Source organism: Fopius arisanus, unplaced genomic scaffold (assembly GCF_000806365.1).
Source record: "Fopius arisanus strain USDA-PBARC FA_bdor unplaced genomic scaffold, ASM80636v1 scaffold00040, whole genome shotgun sequence".
Classification (NCBI taxonomy): domain Eukaryota; kingdom Metazoa; phylum Arthropoda; class Insecta; order Hymenoptera; family Braconidae; genus Fopius; species Fopius arisanus.
This window is the reverse complement of record NW_011887779.1, coordinates 587,689-603,225: the sequence shown is the minus strand read 5'-3', so window position 1 is coordinate 603,225 and position 15,537 is coordinate 587,689. Positions and strand designations below refer to the sequence as shown.

The following is a 15,537-nucleotide window of genomic DNA, read 5'->3' as shown; positions in this document are numbered from 1 at the left end:
TGCGAAAACTGCTGCATCAACTGTAAGTCGCTGTTATTTTTTAATAAAAAATAAGAGGAATCAATTTATTTATTGTTATTGCCTGATTTTTGGAGACTGGATAATGCTTCTATAGTTTATTCTATTTTTGAAACTTTGAGGTCATGTAGATACCACACATCCCATAATTTTTATATCATTTTTTAAATAGTCCCACCAGTGCCGAACAGCTGCAGAGTGGGGATGACATGGAGATGAGGGGAAGGTGATAGTGACCGCCGCGCTGTCTCGTGCCGCCTGAGAGAACTTGTCCCCTGTTTTTTGGCTTCACTAACTTCCTGTTTACTTCCCGCCCTTCCCGATTCCCACTGTTATTATTCATACGCGCCATCAATAATGATAACAGCAAAGTGCTTTATACAATAAAAAATTGCGTTGGCCGGATAATAGTTTGAGGAAACCGCCAGGAATGGATAAGTCTTCAACTGGATCCAACGGTTTACTCTCGCAATCGTACGTCCAAGGCCTCGAAAGGTACGTAATTATGAAAAATCGAGAGGTTAGTTTTCCAAATTGTTCTCATACCAAACAATAAAAATACTCAACTCCCCGGTAGATTAACTAATAGTCAAGAGAGTCTCGGCCACCACCGATTATCCCAAGAAATAATTGACGTACGTGAGAAAGTATGGGACAATCTCTTCGCAAAGTACTCACAAAAGGTAAACAATTGCTTTTCACCAACACTTATGATTTTAATTCCTCTTCATTCACTTTAAGTTATCTGATGACATTGAAATAAATCTCAACTCCCCATCAGAAGAGGAGGAGGAGGACGTGGCTCTAGAAGGAGAAGATGAGAACGATGAGGAGGAGGAAGACGACGACGAGGAGGACGATGACGAGGAGGATGACGATGGTGAATACTTCTGCAAGAGTCGTACACCAATACGAAAGTCTCAATCTCTCATCCAGTACTGGGTGGACACTGGCAATGCTCCCTACCAGATGATGGACAACCTCTCGAAATCGGAGAGTGGTTCATCTCTCAGCGAAGAGGATTGTCCAAGACTCCCGAAATATCCCATCACAACCGACCTCATGCCCGCATCACCTCAACCAAAGAAACCAGAAGGCATCTCCAACGATACGTCAATTGATACAGGTCCGTACATCCGCTCCACCAACATCACAAATAAATCGATGACGATGGTAATTCTGGAGGAAGGCAAGGCACCAGATGATCCACCAACTCCAAGAGATCCTCTCGAGTCCAAAGATCCCTTAGAGATTAATCAGACCCAGACGAAAAATTCACCACCTCGTGACGACGAAATCTGTGATAATAATAATGTCTCCCTGGATAAGTCCCACGATGCCTCCATGATCCTAAGTAAACTCGATGAGACTATACGTTCATTAAACAGGAGCAGACTGAATTCCTGTGCTAGTGAAGGCCTTGAGGGATCCGAGGACTCTGAGGTCAAGGCCATGACATCGATCATGAAGATATCTGATGTACTTCCAGCTCTTGACGTACAACTGGGTAAATTACCAACCAATGCAGCTATTCATAGGTTGAAAGACTCTGAGGTGGGATCTGGAGATTCCAGTGGAAGAGCAAGTCCCAAGTGTTTTCCTCTCAATAAAAAGGCAAATAGGAGGAAATTATTTACTGGGAGAAACTCCCCAATGGATATCATCGTCTCTTCCACGATGGACAGTGAAGATCAAACTGTTCCCAGAGTTGCAAATCTACATCCTGCCTTCCAGGGAACACCCAAACTCGGAGGGAAAATCTCCAATCTGAAGAAGAGAGCGACTTTCCACGCCAGGAGACAGAGCAAATTGTTTTTGAATCGTATGCATTCAGGAAACGGTAAGGATTCATCTGATCCCTCATCTGAGAAGAAGGAGAAGACATTTTTGAAGACACTGGGACTCGTGCCCACTCCTAAGTTCAATACTAAGACGAAGAGAAAGACCATCTGTGGAATTTCTAGGAGAACGACCTCCAAGAGGAGTCAAAAGAGGAAGGTCAAGTATCGGGAGGTTGAGTCTGATTCTGATGAGGACATGGAGGACTCTTCGAAGAGTTCTCTTCAGAGTTCGGTGCCAGTTGATGAGTGTCACGATCTTATGTCTCTTTGTGCTAAAAAAGTTCTGACTGTTCCACTGCAGAGGCTTCCTGACAATCTTCTGACAAAAAATCGAGATAAATCCGATAGAAAATTGAAGAGAGGACCTAGAGGTGGTATTAGGTATGGAAGAATAAACAGAGTGGACTCGGGGCTGGAAGCTTCTCCGGCGACAACGGAGATATCTTTGAGGAAGAAGAAAAAGGCTTCTGAGTCTCGGAAAATTGAGCTGGACTCTCAAGAGAGCGATCAGAGTACGATCATCATGATGGAGTGTGAAGAGAAAGGGAGAAAACCTTCTGCTCCTTTCGTACGTTTGGAAAAGTTAATTATTAATTCTGATCCCCTTCCAGAGACTGGGAACGGTGAAGAATTGACTCCAGGTGATGAGAAGAAAGGCAAGAAAACATCTGCTGAAAACATCATCACGCGTTCAAAAAAATCAATTTTGAATTCTGAAAAATCCCAGGAATTGACTCCCAGGAATAAAAATGGGGATAAAAAGCCGAAAAACAAGAAAAATTCTCAAGAATTAACTCCAGAGGATGAGAACGGAGGGAAGAAAGCGTTTATTAAATCTCGAGCTTCACAAACGGTCCCAAAAACGAAAACGACATCATCAGAGGATAAAAAATCTTCTCCTTATTCAACTCGATCGAGAAAACAGTTGAGTGACCCTGAAGATGCTCCGGAAGAAACGAATAATGGAGTCGATGGGAAAATAGCGAAGAAACTTGATAGTCGCACAATCAGGATCCTGAGACGTCGGTTGGCGCTCAAGAACCAAGAGAATAAGGATATATGCCGAAATTCCAGGAAAGTCAATGCTAAAAAAATTAAAGTGAAGCGTTCGAAAGATACAAGTGAATTACTGGAGGGGATTGACAGGACTTCCCAGGGTTCGTCAGAAACTGTACAAGGATGTCAAGATGATGAGAATGAAGAGGAGAGTCAGAACGAGGGAGAAGTATCTGTAGCAATAGGAACTGTCACTGTGGCAATTGATAGTGACTCTTGCTCGGATTCTACTCGACCTACGACTCGAAGGACAACAACTGGGGCCAGAAGACGATTCTCCAATCCTATAATCACGTTTTCGTCAGATGACGAAACTGATTTCGTCACGAAACTGCAGAAAAGTTATGAAAAAATTGAGCGAAGATCCCAGAGGAGAAACCCAGACAATCGATACTCTGAGGATCAGAAGAAGATTATTAATGATTTGACGGGTGAGCCAGTATTTTCTGGGATTATTCTGCCGAGTGATGAGGAAGAGATTTATCAGAGCTCGCAGGTGAAGGTTAAAGAGACGAGTAGGAGATCTACGAGATATGGCAGTCCTGGGAAGTCTATTAAAAGCTCGAAGAGACCGAGTTTTGTCAGGGTTTTGAGCTACGATGACGCGTCGTCGAAGAACTCTGAGGAAATCGAGGAGAGTCCACCGAAGAAATTTAAGACTGAGGCTGGAGATGCTAAAGTACTCACCGAGAATATTCGTAAGAATACGCCAATAAAGAGAATAGAGTCAGATTCTATTGCTTCATCGGATGAATCGATGATGATTCTGATGAGCAGGAGGACGAAACCTGGTGGAATCAAACGCAAGGCAGAATTAGAGTCCTTGAATCACCAAGAAAATTCTACTACTCAAAAGTCATCGATAATGAGACTACAGTCGCCAATTAAGAGTATGAATTCACTTCCAGTTGTCAAATTACTGAGAGAACCTCCAGTGGAAAAACTCGCGTCGATAAAATCACAGAAAGAAAAATCAGAGTCAGTGATTGAATCAACAGATATTGAATTAATGGACCTCAGTGTATCAATTACGAGAATACCTGGTGATCTGGAGAAATCCCTCAACAATGATAACAGAAAATCGAGTCCAAAGGTCTCACCAGTTAAATCATCGTCCGTAAATCGTCCCCGAAAAAGTATTTCTTCGGGAAGAAAAATGAGGATTTCGACGAGAAAGGTGACCTCAGACGACGATAGTTCTGTTGATTTCTTCCTCCGCACACCCACCGATAATAATATTAAATTAACTGATGACGATCATAGTGATATTGATAACACACAACGTACAAAATTATTTCACAACCCCTTCGAGGATACTGGTGAGAATTTAAATATTTCATTGAACAGAAGTTACGAACGGAGATTAAGTAAGAATACGAACAGTTATTTAAGAAAAAAATCAGTAATAACGCTTCGAACACGAGATGATTCCGACTTGGAGGATTAGTTATGTAAAATATTATTTCTTTGTGAATTATCTTGTGATTAATCAGTTTATTTCGTTATTTTTCGTTCAGTGTAAAAAAATATCCTAGCAATTTATTAATGAGAAATTCAATTCCAAAAATGAAAAAAAAAAATCGCTTTTAATTTGACGGACTCGTGTGTTTTTCACGTTTTTTTAGTAAACGACGCATTTTATGACAGTGAAATCGTTGACGATTACGTTTTATTCTGAGGATATGGTTATTTTATGAAATATTTGTGAATTGTTACATTGTTGGGGTCTAGGGCCGGTGACTCGGGATTTTTTCGGATGTTCAGCTGTGCCTTTTTCTGGAGTTATTTCCGATGCTTTTCCATTTTTACAGTTTTTTTTTAAACGCCTGAGAAACGGTTCCTATCAATATTTCCTTTTCGAACTCAAATCCACTTGCAATTCTTTCGATTCCTCTCAGAGAAGACTAGCCCTAGGTATCCAACGTACAATTTGGAATTGTTGAAATTAAAAAAAAGAATGAATCAATTAAATTTTTTTGATTAATTGACTAGACTCAACGAGTAGATTATCATTGTAAATATGTACATCGATGATTGACTTTCAATAATAAAAAATTGTTAAATGATTTTCTACTGGTTACAAGGATCTCCGATGTTATGCATCTGTATTTTATTTAATTATTTACTGGCAATGCCCATAATGTGGTTTCGAGTTAAATATAAATGATACGGATGCGTGACGTAGCCTTTGAGGATAATTGATTCACAGGAGATTTTTGAGAAACCCGCGGTGTTTATATCGTTGAGAGGACTAGAATCTAGTCTGCAATCACCGAATAATGACGGGTAGATTTTAGATTTTGTTAAAAACCACTGGAACCAGTGTGTGAATGTCTCCTCCTGCTCTGGGATGTGCTCCAGAAAAAAATATTTCCCTCCCTGAAATCAGAATCATTGAAATACTTTTCATTTATTATCTCCATAACATTCAAAAAGTAAATAATAATATTAATAGAGTCAATTTTTGTAAATATCTGGCAACCCCTGATTATTATTTATTTAATTATTCAATTATTCCATTTGATCGATTCACAAAAAAAATTGTCATGATGTCAAATTTATTTATTTCTTTGCGACAATTTTTTATTTAACATTTGAAGAGTAAAAATCGAGATATTAATCAAAATAATTAAGATTAAAAAATTAAATTATAAATTAATCATGTGAATATCCATCAGTTAATTGTGTCAGTGAGAAATTCAATAGAATAATTTTTCCATAACATTTTATAACGAATAAGTTATTTTTTTTATAAATAAAAGTTTGCACACTTTTTTGGGGGATATAACCGTCATAAGGTCAGACGGTCACTTTTTTGTTGTGTGACAATAAATTACCGATCGATGATCGGTAAGATCGGAAAGATTATCTTACCGGTGCTAGAACTCTTCGAATTTCCCCCAGAGTCTCTCGCACTGAGGAACATGAACACAATGATCTCACCGTGACAACAGCATCCACATAATTACTCGGAATCTCTTTTAATGATGTCCCATCGCCGATTATCAGCTTCTCAAATTTAATATGCGAGAATTGCCAGGCGCGATCGCTTTTCGTTAAGTAATCTTCCAATTTATAATTCCAGTCCACACAGATGAGATGAGTTTTGTCGGGGTAAAAATGGAAATTCTCCCCTTTTCGCAAAGAAAATAATTTTTTACATAAATAATTAATTTTACAACTGCAATTAGATAATATAAAATTAATCGGAGAGTTGAATTAATTGCTCATCATTTTTGGGACAGGTTTAAAAATATTTTGACTGACGATATCGTATTTTTGGGAATTGGAGTTCGATTTTTATTTTGTAAAAACCATTTTATTGCTCACCAGTTTTCACTCCGATTTCTAACAATCTAATAGCCCCTTCCACCTTTAATATTTCATCATTACTGAATGCTTCATTTAATGGAGCAAATAATCGTTCCTTATAATTCACTGCCAACTCAGCACATTCTGTTTCGAATCCCATCAAATGCAGTCGATAGATATTCTTCACAAATTTCGTCCAGCGCCAATTAATAATATAAACAATTATCAGAATAGTCAAGAGAGTAGATCCATAAACAGTGAGAATGTCTTTTATCCAGAGATCGGAAGTACCCATGATAAATTCATGTTTCGATCGCGAAAAATAAATACTGTTCTGTCAACGAGTCTTGCGCGACTGATTCCTGTCATCCGAATATTAATCCCCAAGTGCATACATACAAAAACGATTTTCCAATCTCGCGCTCGATAAGATAAACCAAACGACTGGTTTTTTCACTGAAGTTTGAACTCTCACGACAGAAAAAGCCTGAACTGCGCAGTGATTGCGTCTGAAAACATATTCACGCTCTCAAGATAATTAATAAACAAATAAAAATATTTTACCCACCAACAATTGTAACTCTCAATTAACTTGCCCTTAAATTGCTGTTGAGATTTTGAATTTGAGGAGAGAACAAAATATTAAATAATTCGTAAACAAATAGGAAAATGATAAGACATGAGTGCATCTGTGCAATATGCGATAGGGAATAAAGAGAGAAATAAATAAAAATATAAGAATTTGAATAGAATGGAGTTAACCCGAACATGCAATGTCAGCCATAAAAATGCTGTAAAAAAAGTTTCCAGATCTCGTTGCAGGATCAGTGCACAAGTACAAAGAATATCCTACGGCTTGGCAAATGTTGAAGAGAGAAAAGCCCCGAGAAATCTGGCCCCCAGTGGCCCCTCTAATACTGAAAACAATGAAGAGAAGTGGTTTCGATATCGATATAATATTTGCCAGTAGAAAAAAAAATTCATTGTAAAAACGCTCAGTGAAACTGAAGAATGATCATAAACAAAAAAGTTGGGGTCGACGAGCAATCGATTACAGTAGAGAGACGAGTGAGCTGCCAAGTGATTCGTGATTACGCACACGGTACACATTTTATATTCAATTGAGATGAATTTTTTCTCAGTATGGAGGCGTTTTGTTTTCTATTGGGCGGAGAGTAGGTTGGACCGTTGTCGTTGGTGGCTCATTGACTTCTAATAATGAAATTCTACCGAGTTAATCCTTGATCAAGAACTATAACACGAGGATAATATTCTTTTTTATTCCGTTCCCATGGAAATCGAGAAGTCATTCACTTGAAAATCTAAAAAAACCGCAGTGATTGCTGATTTCACACGAGATTTGTTAATTATTATAATATTACCTACCGAATTAATTAATGAATTTAATTTTTATGGAATTCAATGGAGTGATAAACCATCGACCCTATTAAATTCTTTTTTTTTATTTATTTATTCTGTGAATAAAATGCGGAAAAATTTCCGCCGATATTTGTTAATTGAATTTAGTTTTAGGAGTAGTTTCGTAATGATTTTTAATTAAAATAATTCATTTGCCTCGTAATTATGTGAAAATAATAATAGTTGGGGATTTTCTCTGGTTTATGTATTGTTTAAATAATGTGATCGCAGGGGTTTGCGGAATTTAAATATTTTCAACACTCGAGAAAGATCGCAATGATAAAAGGCGAGTTCGGTCCGTGACCGGTAATAAGACCGCAGTATGGAAGACACTTGACTGAATGCTCGATTCTGCTGACACATCTGTAAAACGGAGGGAAAACGTGATGACATGGTATGTACCAATGCCAAATATCTTTTCGTACTGAGTATTTTCGCACCTTCAGTTTTCTCCTTAAACAACAATTTCTGCAATGATAAAACGATTTATTTATTTATAAGGAATAAATTCCTTCGGGCATTCACGACGGGTCATTCGTTCTCGAATATCACGACCCGATGATCGCCGATTTCCCGTGATTTTAGGAATGATTTCTTGGGATTTTAATTAATAAATGAATCACCACTAATGAGTAATCCCTCGCATTTTCAGAATATCAATTTCTATAAATAATTAATACTCATTATACTTCATATAATTAACAAATTCACTGATAAATTATCAAAAGGGCGAGTCTCCACACCTGTCAGGGTGTCGTTTAGCTATTCTTATCGTTTGTCTAATCACGGGAGAGGGGATCGCTCATTCCGTCAGATCCTCATGATTAAATGCTCAAGCACCAGATGCCGGTGTCATTAGGTAATACAACCAAATTTTTTTGTCGATGGATTTTTTTTTTTCCGGAATAACTTCGATGGAGGTCTGAGTTCGAACAATTACACAAAGTGTGGCGGTATTTAGGATGGCTAATTGCGGGCAGTTTTCAGGGTGGGGGAGGTGGAGGGTTGAAAGCATGTGTCGCGCTATCTTTGACACGCGACACCGTGCTATTGGTAACGTACACGCGTGACATATGTCATGGCATGAGTTCAAAGACTTTTTTTGAGGAAGAGAAATGAAACTATTATTCCCGTTTTTTTTTTTTTTTCGTTTTTCCAAATCGTGATGAGCGAAGAATGAAGGAAAACATCTGCATTACTACTCTGACTCTGTCGAGGCCAGTATTCAAGCAATATCTCGGAATCGACGGCACCTAGCGAATTCTTCGTGAAGACATTTTTTTTAGAAAAAGATGAGCCCCACAAAAAAGGTCTCTATGAAAATACCAGTATCGGTCTTCAATTCCGAGAAATCCGCAAAAAATTAATCTCCAGAAAAATTCACTTGTCGTAATTCTGAGAATCATGTTAAAATAAATTGTGGAAATGAAGAAAATCGGAAAAATCGGTAGAGGTGGACCTTCCAAAAAATCATCGATGTACCTTGCATATAAGATGCCTATATTTTATGGGGTAAAAAAATGATAAAAGTCAAAATTTCAGTGTGAAAAATAAAAATGATTAATACAACAGTTGGTACGTCGAGTAACTGATACAATTGTCCCTCGAGACGACTCAGCAATATGTCTGTCTAAAACTTAGCCTCTCTAGTCAAGGGTGTAAGAAGAGAAAAGAGCTTGGATAACGCTTTGTCCTACGTGACTCCATATGCATATTGTCATATTCTCCTTGGAGGCAGCCTGTACCGGAGACATCGGAAAAATAACCAAGTGGCCCTTCGAGAAGATTTTTTTTTTCACTCAAGTACGAGCGTCCGGTACACATTGTTCTCCATTGTTGCTGAATTGTAATCAATATTTTCACAATATCCCCACTATTGTCCTCCGGCACGCATGGCGCATCTTCAACCCCTCTGAAAAGCCCAGTCGATTTCTTACCGAGAAAAATATCTCAGTTTTTCGAAAGTCCTAGGTATGGGATGACCGGTTTTAAAACCACAAAACCCAACAAAAAGAGACCATCGTAAATACCGGAGGAGGGCAATCCAATGGGATCTACGTTAATTTTTTTTTTCTATTTTTTTTTCACGGGAAGTGAAAATGTTGACCCAGTACCTCTTGTTTTTTAGTAGCGACAAAAAATCGGGAAATTAAGTCATAAATACTAGATTTCACAAAAATTTCATTTTTATGATGGGGGTTCGGGGCAGGGGTACATCGTAAACTTCTTCGAGAACATCCAAGTGATACATTTTGTACTATTTGATGTTTTAATGATTATTATTCCCTCAATCGGAATCGGGTGTTATAAAAATTTTGAAAAAAGGGGAAAGAATGGGAAATGAGGGAAACATTTTTTAACGTTTCACCGAAAAAATGTACGTCCTCGAGAATTATTAACATTTACAAGCGGAAAAATATCTTTCATTCTTCCCTCGTTACGGTGTAATGTGTCCTCGCGTGCCAGCGGGTGCCAATGTTGAAAAATCTACCTTGAGTAATAAGTCCAGAGTCAAGGAAGTGTAACATTGATCTTTGCCCTTGCTCTGTTCTTCTGCAATAGGCTAAATCGTAAATCAGTGAACGGTCGCACGAGTCTCCTTGCTCCTATTCATCGTGAAAATAGCCTGAGATGTGCATCCATTGTTATCGGTTATGACTTGTTGACGTACCTCATAGTCCCACGTACTTAATGCGTTTATTAGTTTATGACAGGGATGAGGTACGTCTCTTCCGGGTTCTCTGGTTTAACTTAGGCGTATGCCAATCCACGCGACGCGTTTTCTTTAGGGAATAGTTCAACGTCTTCTGGTGGACGAGACCCTGAGGAATATTTTCTGAGGTTCTAAGGTCACTAATCTTAAAATACTCACATTTTTCCATCGTTCCTTTGAGTGGATACGATTGCATGGAAAAGAATATTCAATAAAAGACAACAATCCATTATTTAATTCCCTAATTTTTGGATAAATTAAAAAAAATTGAATGGTAAACAAAATTAATTTAATGATTCATTGAATGGTTTTTAGGAATTGAGTATTTTACGGTAATTTTAACCGTTGGGGATATTATTTTATATTTTTTATGGTTGATGTTATTTTTTTGTTGATAAATATTTGTTATTTTATTAAATAAAGAATCTGCTCAGATCGAATGAAGGATACTCTTTCAAGGTTAGGTAAAGTTGTAAAATAATTACTTGGGATGTGAGGGGAACCCATTTTTCTCAACAGATTCACAATGGAAGTCCAACTGGAAAGAGAAAATCAGTTCAAATTAATATCGAATATATTTTTTATTCTGATCTGATTTTTTAATTTCTATTCGTTCAAAAATATTAATTTTTATGGTTTAAAGAACTATTTAATTATTTATTAACTCACAAATATCCAGAATCAATTCAGATTTTGAATTTGTTCCATCAACACTGAAGATAAATCTCCCGAATTGTTGACATGAATTGAGAAAATAATTTAAACAACAAAAGAGACTTCCACTGATTCTCAAAAAAATAAATCAACCTCTCGAAAAATAAAGCAAGTCAAGATCCTGCAGCGTCTGTTTGCCCAACAGAAAATTCCTCTCCATTCAAAATCTCCAGAAATTCACGTGAAATTGAATCAAGGATGCTAACCCATTCCATAGGTAACACCATAAAACAATTATTCAGACTGTCGGGTTAACATTTACCTCTCCGAATTTACCCAACAATGATTTACCGAGTGTCAGTTCGAAGAACCAACGAACGACCCTCACCCCGTCATGTCCTTGTTATTCGTCATTCGAGAGCAAGAAAGGATTATTTCAATTTCTAGTTTAAACAGCTGACAGAAAATTCCAAATTTCACTCCTGACATATTCCATTAAAGAAGTGATTTTACTTCATCATCACAAAATGTCTCTTTTATTGAAAAAACCTTTTGATTTTGGTAAAAAGTATTTTACACTTCAGGGCCTTAATTGGGCCTTAATTGGGCCTTAATTGGGCCCTATGTGTGCATTAATTGGGCCTTATCTGGGCCTCATTACTTTGTACTAACAAAAAACGTTAGTGATGAGTGTTTTTTGATAATTTTCTCATGGCGGCAAATATTTGTAAACTCCAGACTCTACCCGACACAATCCAACAAGTCCCTTTTTTTTTTCTTGAAAAATAAGTGTGTGCCCCGCCCACAGTGGGGCCCACACTCTTTGACAGAATTTCCTTGAGAATACCGACGTGTTTTTGGTTGAAGTGGAGAATCACCAATGGCGGGGATGTACTTGTCTGCCAGTTGAGTCTGGGGGGCCCGGACTCCAGATGCCGCTAATTTTCGCCGATTTGGCGTGACGAGTGCCCCCGGGTGAGAGAAATAAGAGAGGAAATGCGCGTATAGTGATGGCTCAATGGTGGACGAAAAATTCAGTGGGTAAGGCCCAGGGTAAAATTCCCTATTCTCACATTCAAGGGATTCGTCACTCGCTGCGGGGGTGGGATCTCAGCGATAATCTATTTATTGCGTGCATAATCGCCTGCACTCGACGATGGATCTATTCTTTAGTGTCGTTTGTTATTTTTACCTGTGAAAAAATCACGAATTATCGATCCTCCGAGGATCGATGATTCTTGGAATGATTTATCGTAATTTAAAAGTCGCTATTTGAAATTTATATTCGAAAAATTACAATTTTTCAAATTGTATTGCAAATTTATCTTTTCAAATCAAATAATAATTCGTATACCCGAATAAAAAAATTGTAATCGGAATATTTTTTCCAAATTTTCCTAAAATTTCTGGAAAACTTTTCAGAAAATTTTTTTTTTGAAACAAAAAAAAATCGCTACACTAAATAATTGTATTTTTGGGAAATGTTTTGACAAATTTTTTAAAACCTTTGACAACAATAAAATTGTTTTGTTGTCCAAAAATTTTTTCAAAATTTGGAAAAAAAATATTTCGACGACATTTTTTTTTACCTGGGTAGTCACATTTTGAATAGAAAAAAAAAAATTTATTGAACAAAAAACGCAGTGCTAATTCAACCCATCACCTTGCCATGAATGAAAATGGAAAATAAACGCGTAAATTTACCGGAGATTTCGGCAATTAGTCACACCCATTCACCCTCAAATTTCCTCCCAAATTTCGACTCGATAATTTCTGCTGACATCACTGGTGCCGAAATAGTAAAGGGTTCTGACAACATGACAAGCACAAGTGTAACCGCAGAAGTCATTACGACAAATGGATAAAAGGTGTTGCAGGGACATTAGCCAACGACGAATGCCTCCTGCCTCTTGAAAATATTCCCCCGACGACAATTTGCATTCCTATTTTCAGCAGAAAGAAAAAAAAAAAGGGAGAGAAGCAGAAGAAGCTGGTGAAGGACACTGATTGGATATTCCATGCAACTCTGGGCGTGTCGAGGTTCTCGGGGCTATTGTGAGACTGCGCACTTTTCGATGGGGTTGTATGTACCAAACGAAACGAGATTAATGTATTTCACTGATGTCCAGAGGGGGAAACAATGATGCCAGACGAAGCCATCGAAACAGCTCCCCAGAGTCCAATACCTTGTTTCCATAAAATACCAATGGATGGGACTGCCTCTACCAGCTAATGACACAAACATACGGTGAAAATTATTTAAATATTTGTAAACAAAAAAAAATATCGCGGCACAAGTAATTCGATAATTCGTTTTTGTGTTTATCATTTATTATTAAAAATTATAATGATATGAATTAAAAATTGATTTTTTTAGAATTTTTTGGGGGGAATTCGTTGAATTTGAATATTTTTTTTTATTGTTAATAGTTATTACATTTTATGTGATTAATATTTTAGTTTTTTTGTAATGGTTGACGTTTTTGGGAAACGCGCGTTTAGTGGATCCGGTCTGATATAAATAAATTTTTAAATATTTTAAGTCATTGGAATTATATTCCGGTGAATTTATTCGAACCGTTAGGAAAGATGAATTCATATCTAAATAAAAAATTTTTTATATAGGAAATAACTTTTATTTTGAAAATGTATACAGTGATGTTGTTGCAGAGAAATATTTAGTAAAAATTACGGAATTATCAGTTACTGATTATGGAGTCGATAATTAAAATGAGTGTATCGTAATTGTTCAGTGATAATTCAGATAAAAATTATGAAACACCGCAGAAAAATTCCGTAACTTTACCTAAAAATGACGTGACAGTTCCGTATAATTTTCCACTCGAGAATTACGGAAAATTCACGTAATTTTTATTGAATATTTATCTGTGTGTGGGAAAAATGTTGGAATTTTGAGAGATATCTCCGGATTTTTGGAATGACCACCCAAGAAATATCATACTGAAATGGCAGAAACGAGCATGACGACAGGAGGGTGGGCAAATGTAATAATCATACCTGGAATTCACCGTCTCTAAAAGTTAGGGTACCATAACGGGGCAGCTGGCATCCTTCTAATTGAATTATCTAGTTTCCGATTCGACTCGGAGATTTTGCCCAAAAAAGAGCCGTCGAAAAGTCATGATGGCTAAATATTGAAAAACATGTCCCTGGCAGCCTTCAGGAGGCTGCTTGTAGCCACAGAATAAAAAACGATGGGCGGAGTCTCCTTCACGGTTATTTTATTTTTCATGTTAACTTTTTATCCGTTGAGACTTGGAAAACAGACATCTTATTAATCCTTTGGTGCGCATAAATATGATTAAGGAGTGTGAAATACCTTTTTGATTCGATGGGGACAAATTGAGATGATCAAACAGAATTACGTACATGGAATTTTAAAATTGAGAGAAATTCTCACGGAGAATGTGATGTCTCTTTTGGGAATAATTTTTCATTCTGGGATTTCATCAGATAAAATTGAAAATGTTGTGAATGTCATGGGAAAGGGAGGGAAATTTAATCGTGAGGTGAAGACAATTTATCAGGTAGAAATACCAGAGAGAAATATTTTTAAAATAGTAATTTTTTTCAATAAAGTCTCAATAAATCGTAACTGATTGGAATTGACAGAATTTTATATCGGGAGATAAAAAAAATGTATAGGAATTATTTAAACAAAAAAGTAGAAAATAGTTGAGGGAATGAAGAATGAGGAGAAATTCCCCGAATGAAGTTCAGTAAAAAAAATCGTAAAAATGTGATTTTTCTTGAGAAAAATAAACCTGAGAAAAAAGAAATAGAAAATGAAAAAGTGTCACACCCCCGGCGCACGGGGGTTGTAAATTAGTGATGTACATTTGCGTTACGGTTAAACGTGTTAGTAAAAGATTGAGAGGAACTTCCTTTTTCACAAGCCCCCATTGCGAAAAAAGTGTGCATTTTTGAGAAACCCCTGCTGATTCTTCTAGCCTGGCAATACACAATGACAATACAACGGTCCGCTCTGTGGGTGACCGAACTTCCCTCGACTCTGTCGATCCTCTTTTTCGACTCTCAAACACGAAAAACAGGATGAAAAAGGACACATTGAAGAGGACCAGAACATACGTCCACTTCGAAGAAAGAGAGATGTTCTGAGTGACACGCGTGACGATCCCGATAATGGCGGAGTCGTAAAACACTAATGCACGATCATGAGAAGAGAGCGATTTTCGGTTCTTCGGGTGAAAACGACTGGGCCCATTGTTCGGGGTATTGTACGTATGCTGGACACCGTGGATAATTCCAACTTGTCGACGTACGACCTGTGTATTTCCGTTGAATCAATTGTATTGCAGACATTTCAATCAATAGCTGATACATTCAACCAAATCGCTCAACATGGACATTCAAAACTGTGCAGCTTGCAACCAAAGCAACAAATTATAAATTTAAACTAAAAATCAGTGAATTTATTGTTCGAGTGTTATTTCGGGTAAAAATAAAAAAATTGTAATTGAAATATTTTTTCCTATGTTTCAA

The 15,537-nt window shown here is 37.2% G+C and overlaps 2 protein-coding genes across 3 annotated transcripts; one reads left to right on the top strand and one right to left on the bottom strand.

Annotated features, from left to right (window-relative positions):
• Position 1: 1 nt before the first annotated feature.
• On the top strand, positions 2-4,982 carry LOC105266649 (uncharacterized). 2 transcript variants are annotated; one of them, XM_011304982.1, is made up of 4 exons: positions 2-22; positions 191-513; positions 596-701; positions 800-4,982. In XM_011304982.1, the coding sequence occupies exons 3-4, from the start codon at positions 668-670 to the stop codon at positions 4,360-4,362; spliced, it is 3,597 nt and encodes a 1,198-aa protein (XP_011303284.1). In that variant the 5' UTR covers positions 2-22; positions 191-513; positions 596-667; the 3' UTR covers positions 4,363-4,982. The 2 variants fall into 2 exon arrangements, with proteins under 2 accessions (XP_011303284.1, XP_011303283.1); XM_011304981.1 differs by having other exon boundaries at positions 760-4,982.
• Positions 4,983-5,003: 21 nt separating this feature from the next.
• Positions 5,004-6,611, bottom strand: LOC105266648 (methyltransferase-like protein 7A). Its single transcript, XM_011304980.1, has 3 exons — positions 6,246-6,611; positions 5,790-6,049; positions 5,004-5,294 (listed from the first exon to the last, which is right to left on the bottom strand). The coding sequence occupies exons 1-3, from the start codon at positions 6,520-6,522 to the stop codon at positions 5,034-5,036; spliced, it is 798 nt and encodes a 265-aa protein (XP_011303282.1). The 5' UTR covers positions 6,523-6,611; the 3' UTR covers positions 5,004-5,033.
• Between the last annotated feature and the right edge of the window lie 8,926 nt (positions 6,612-15,537).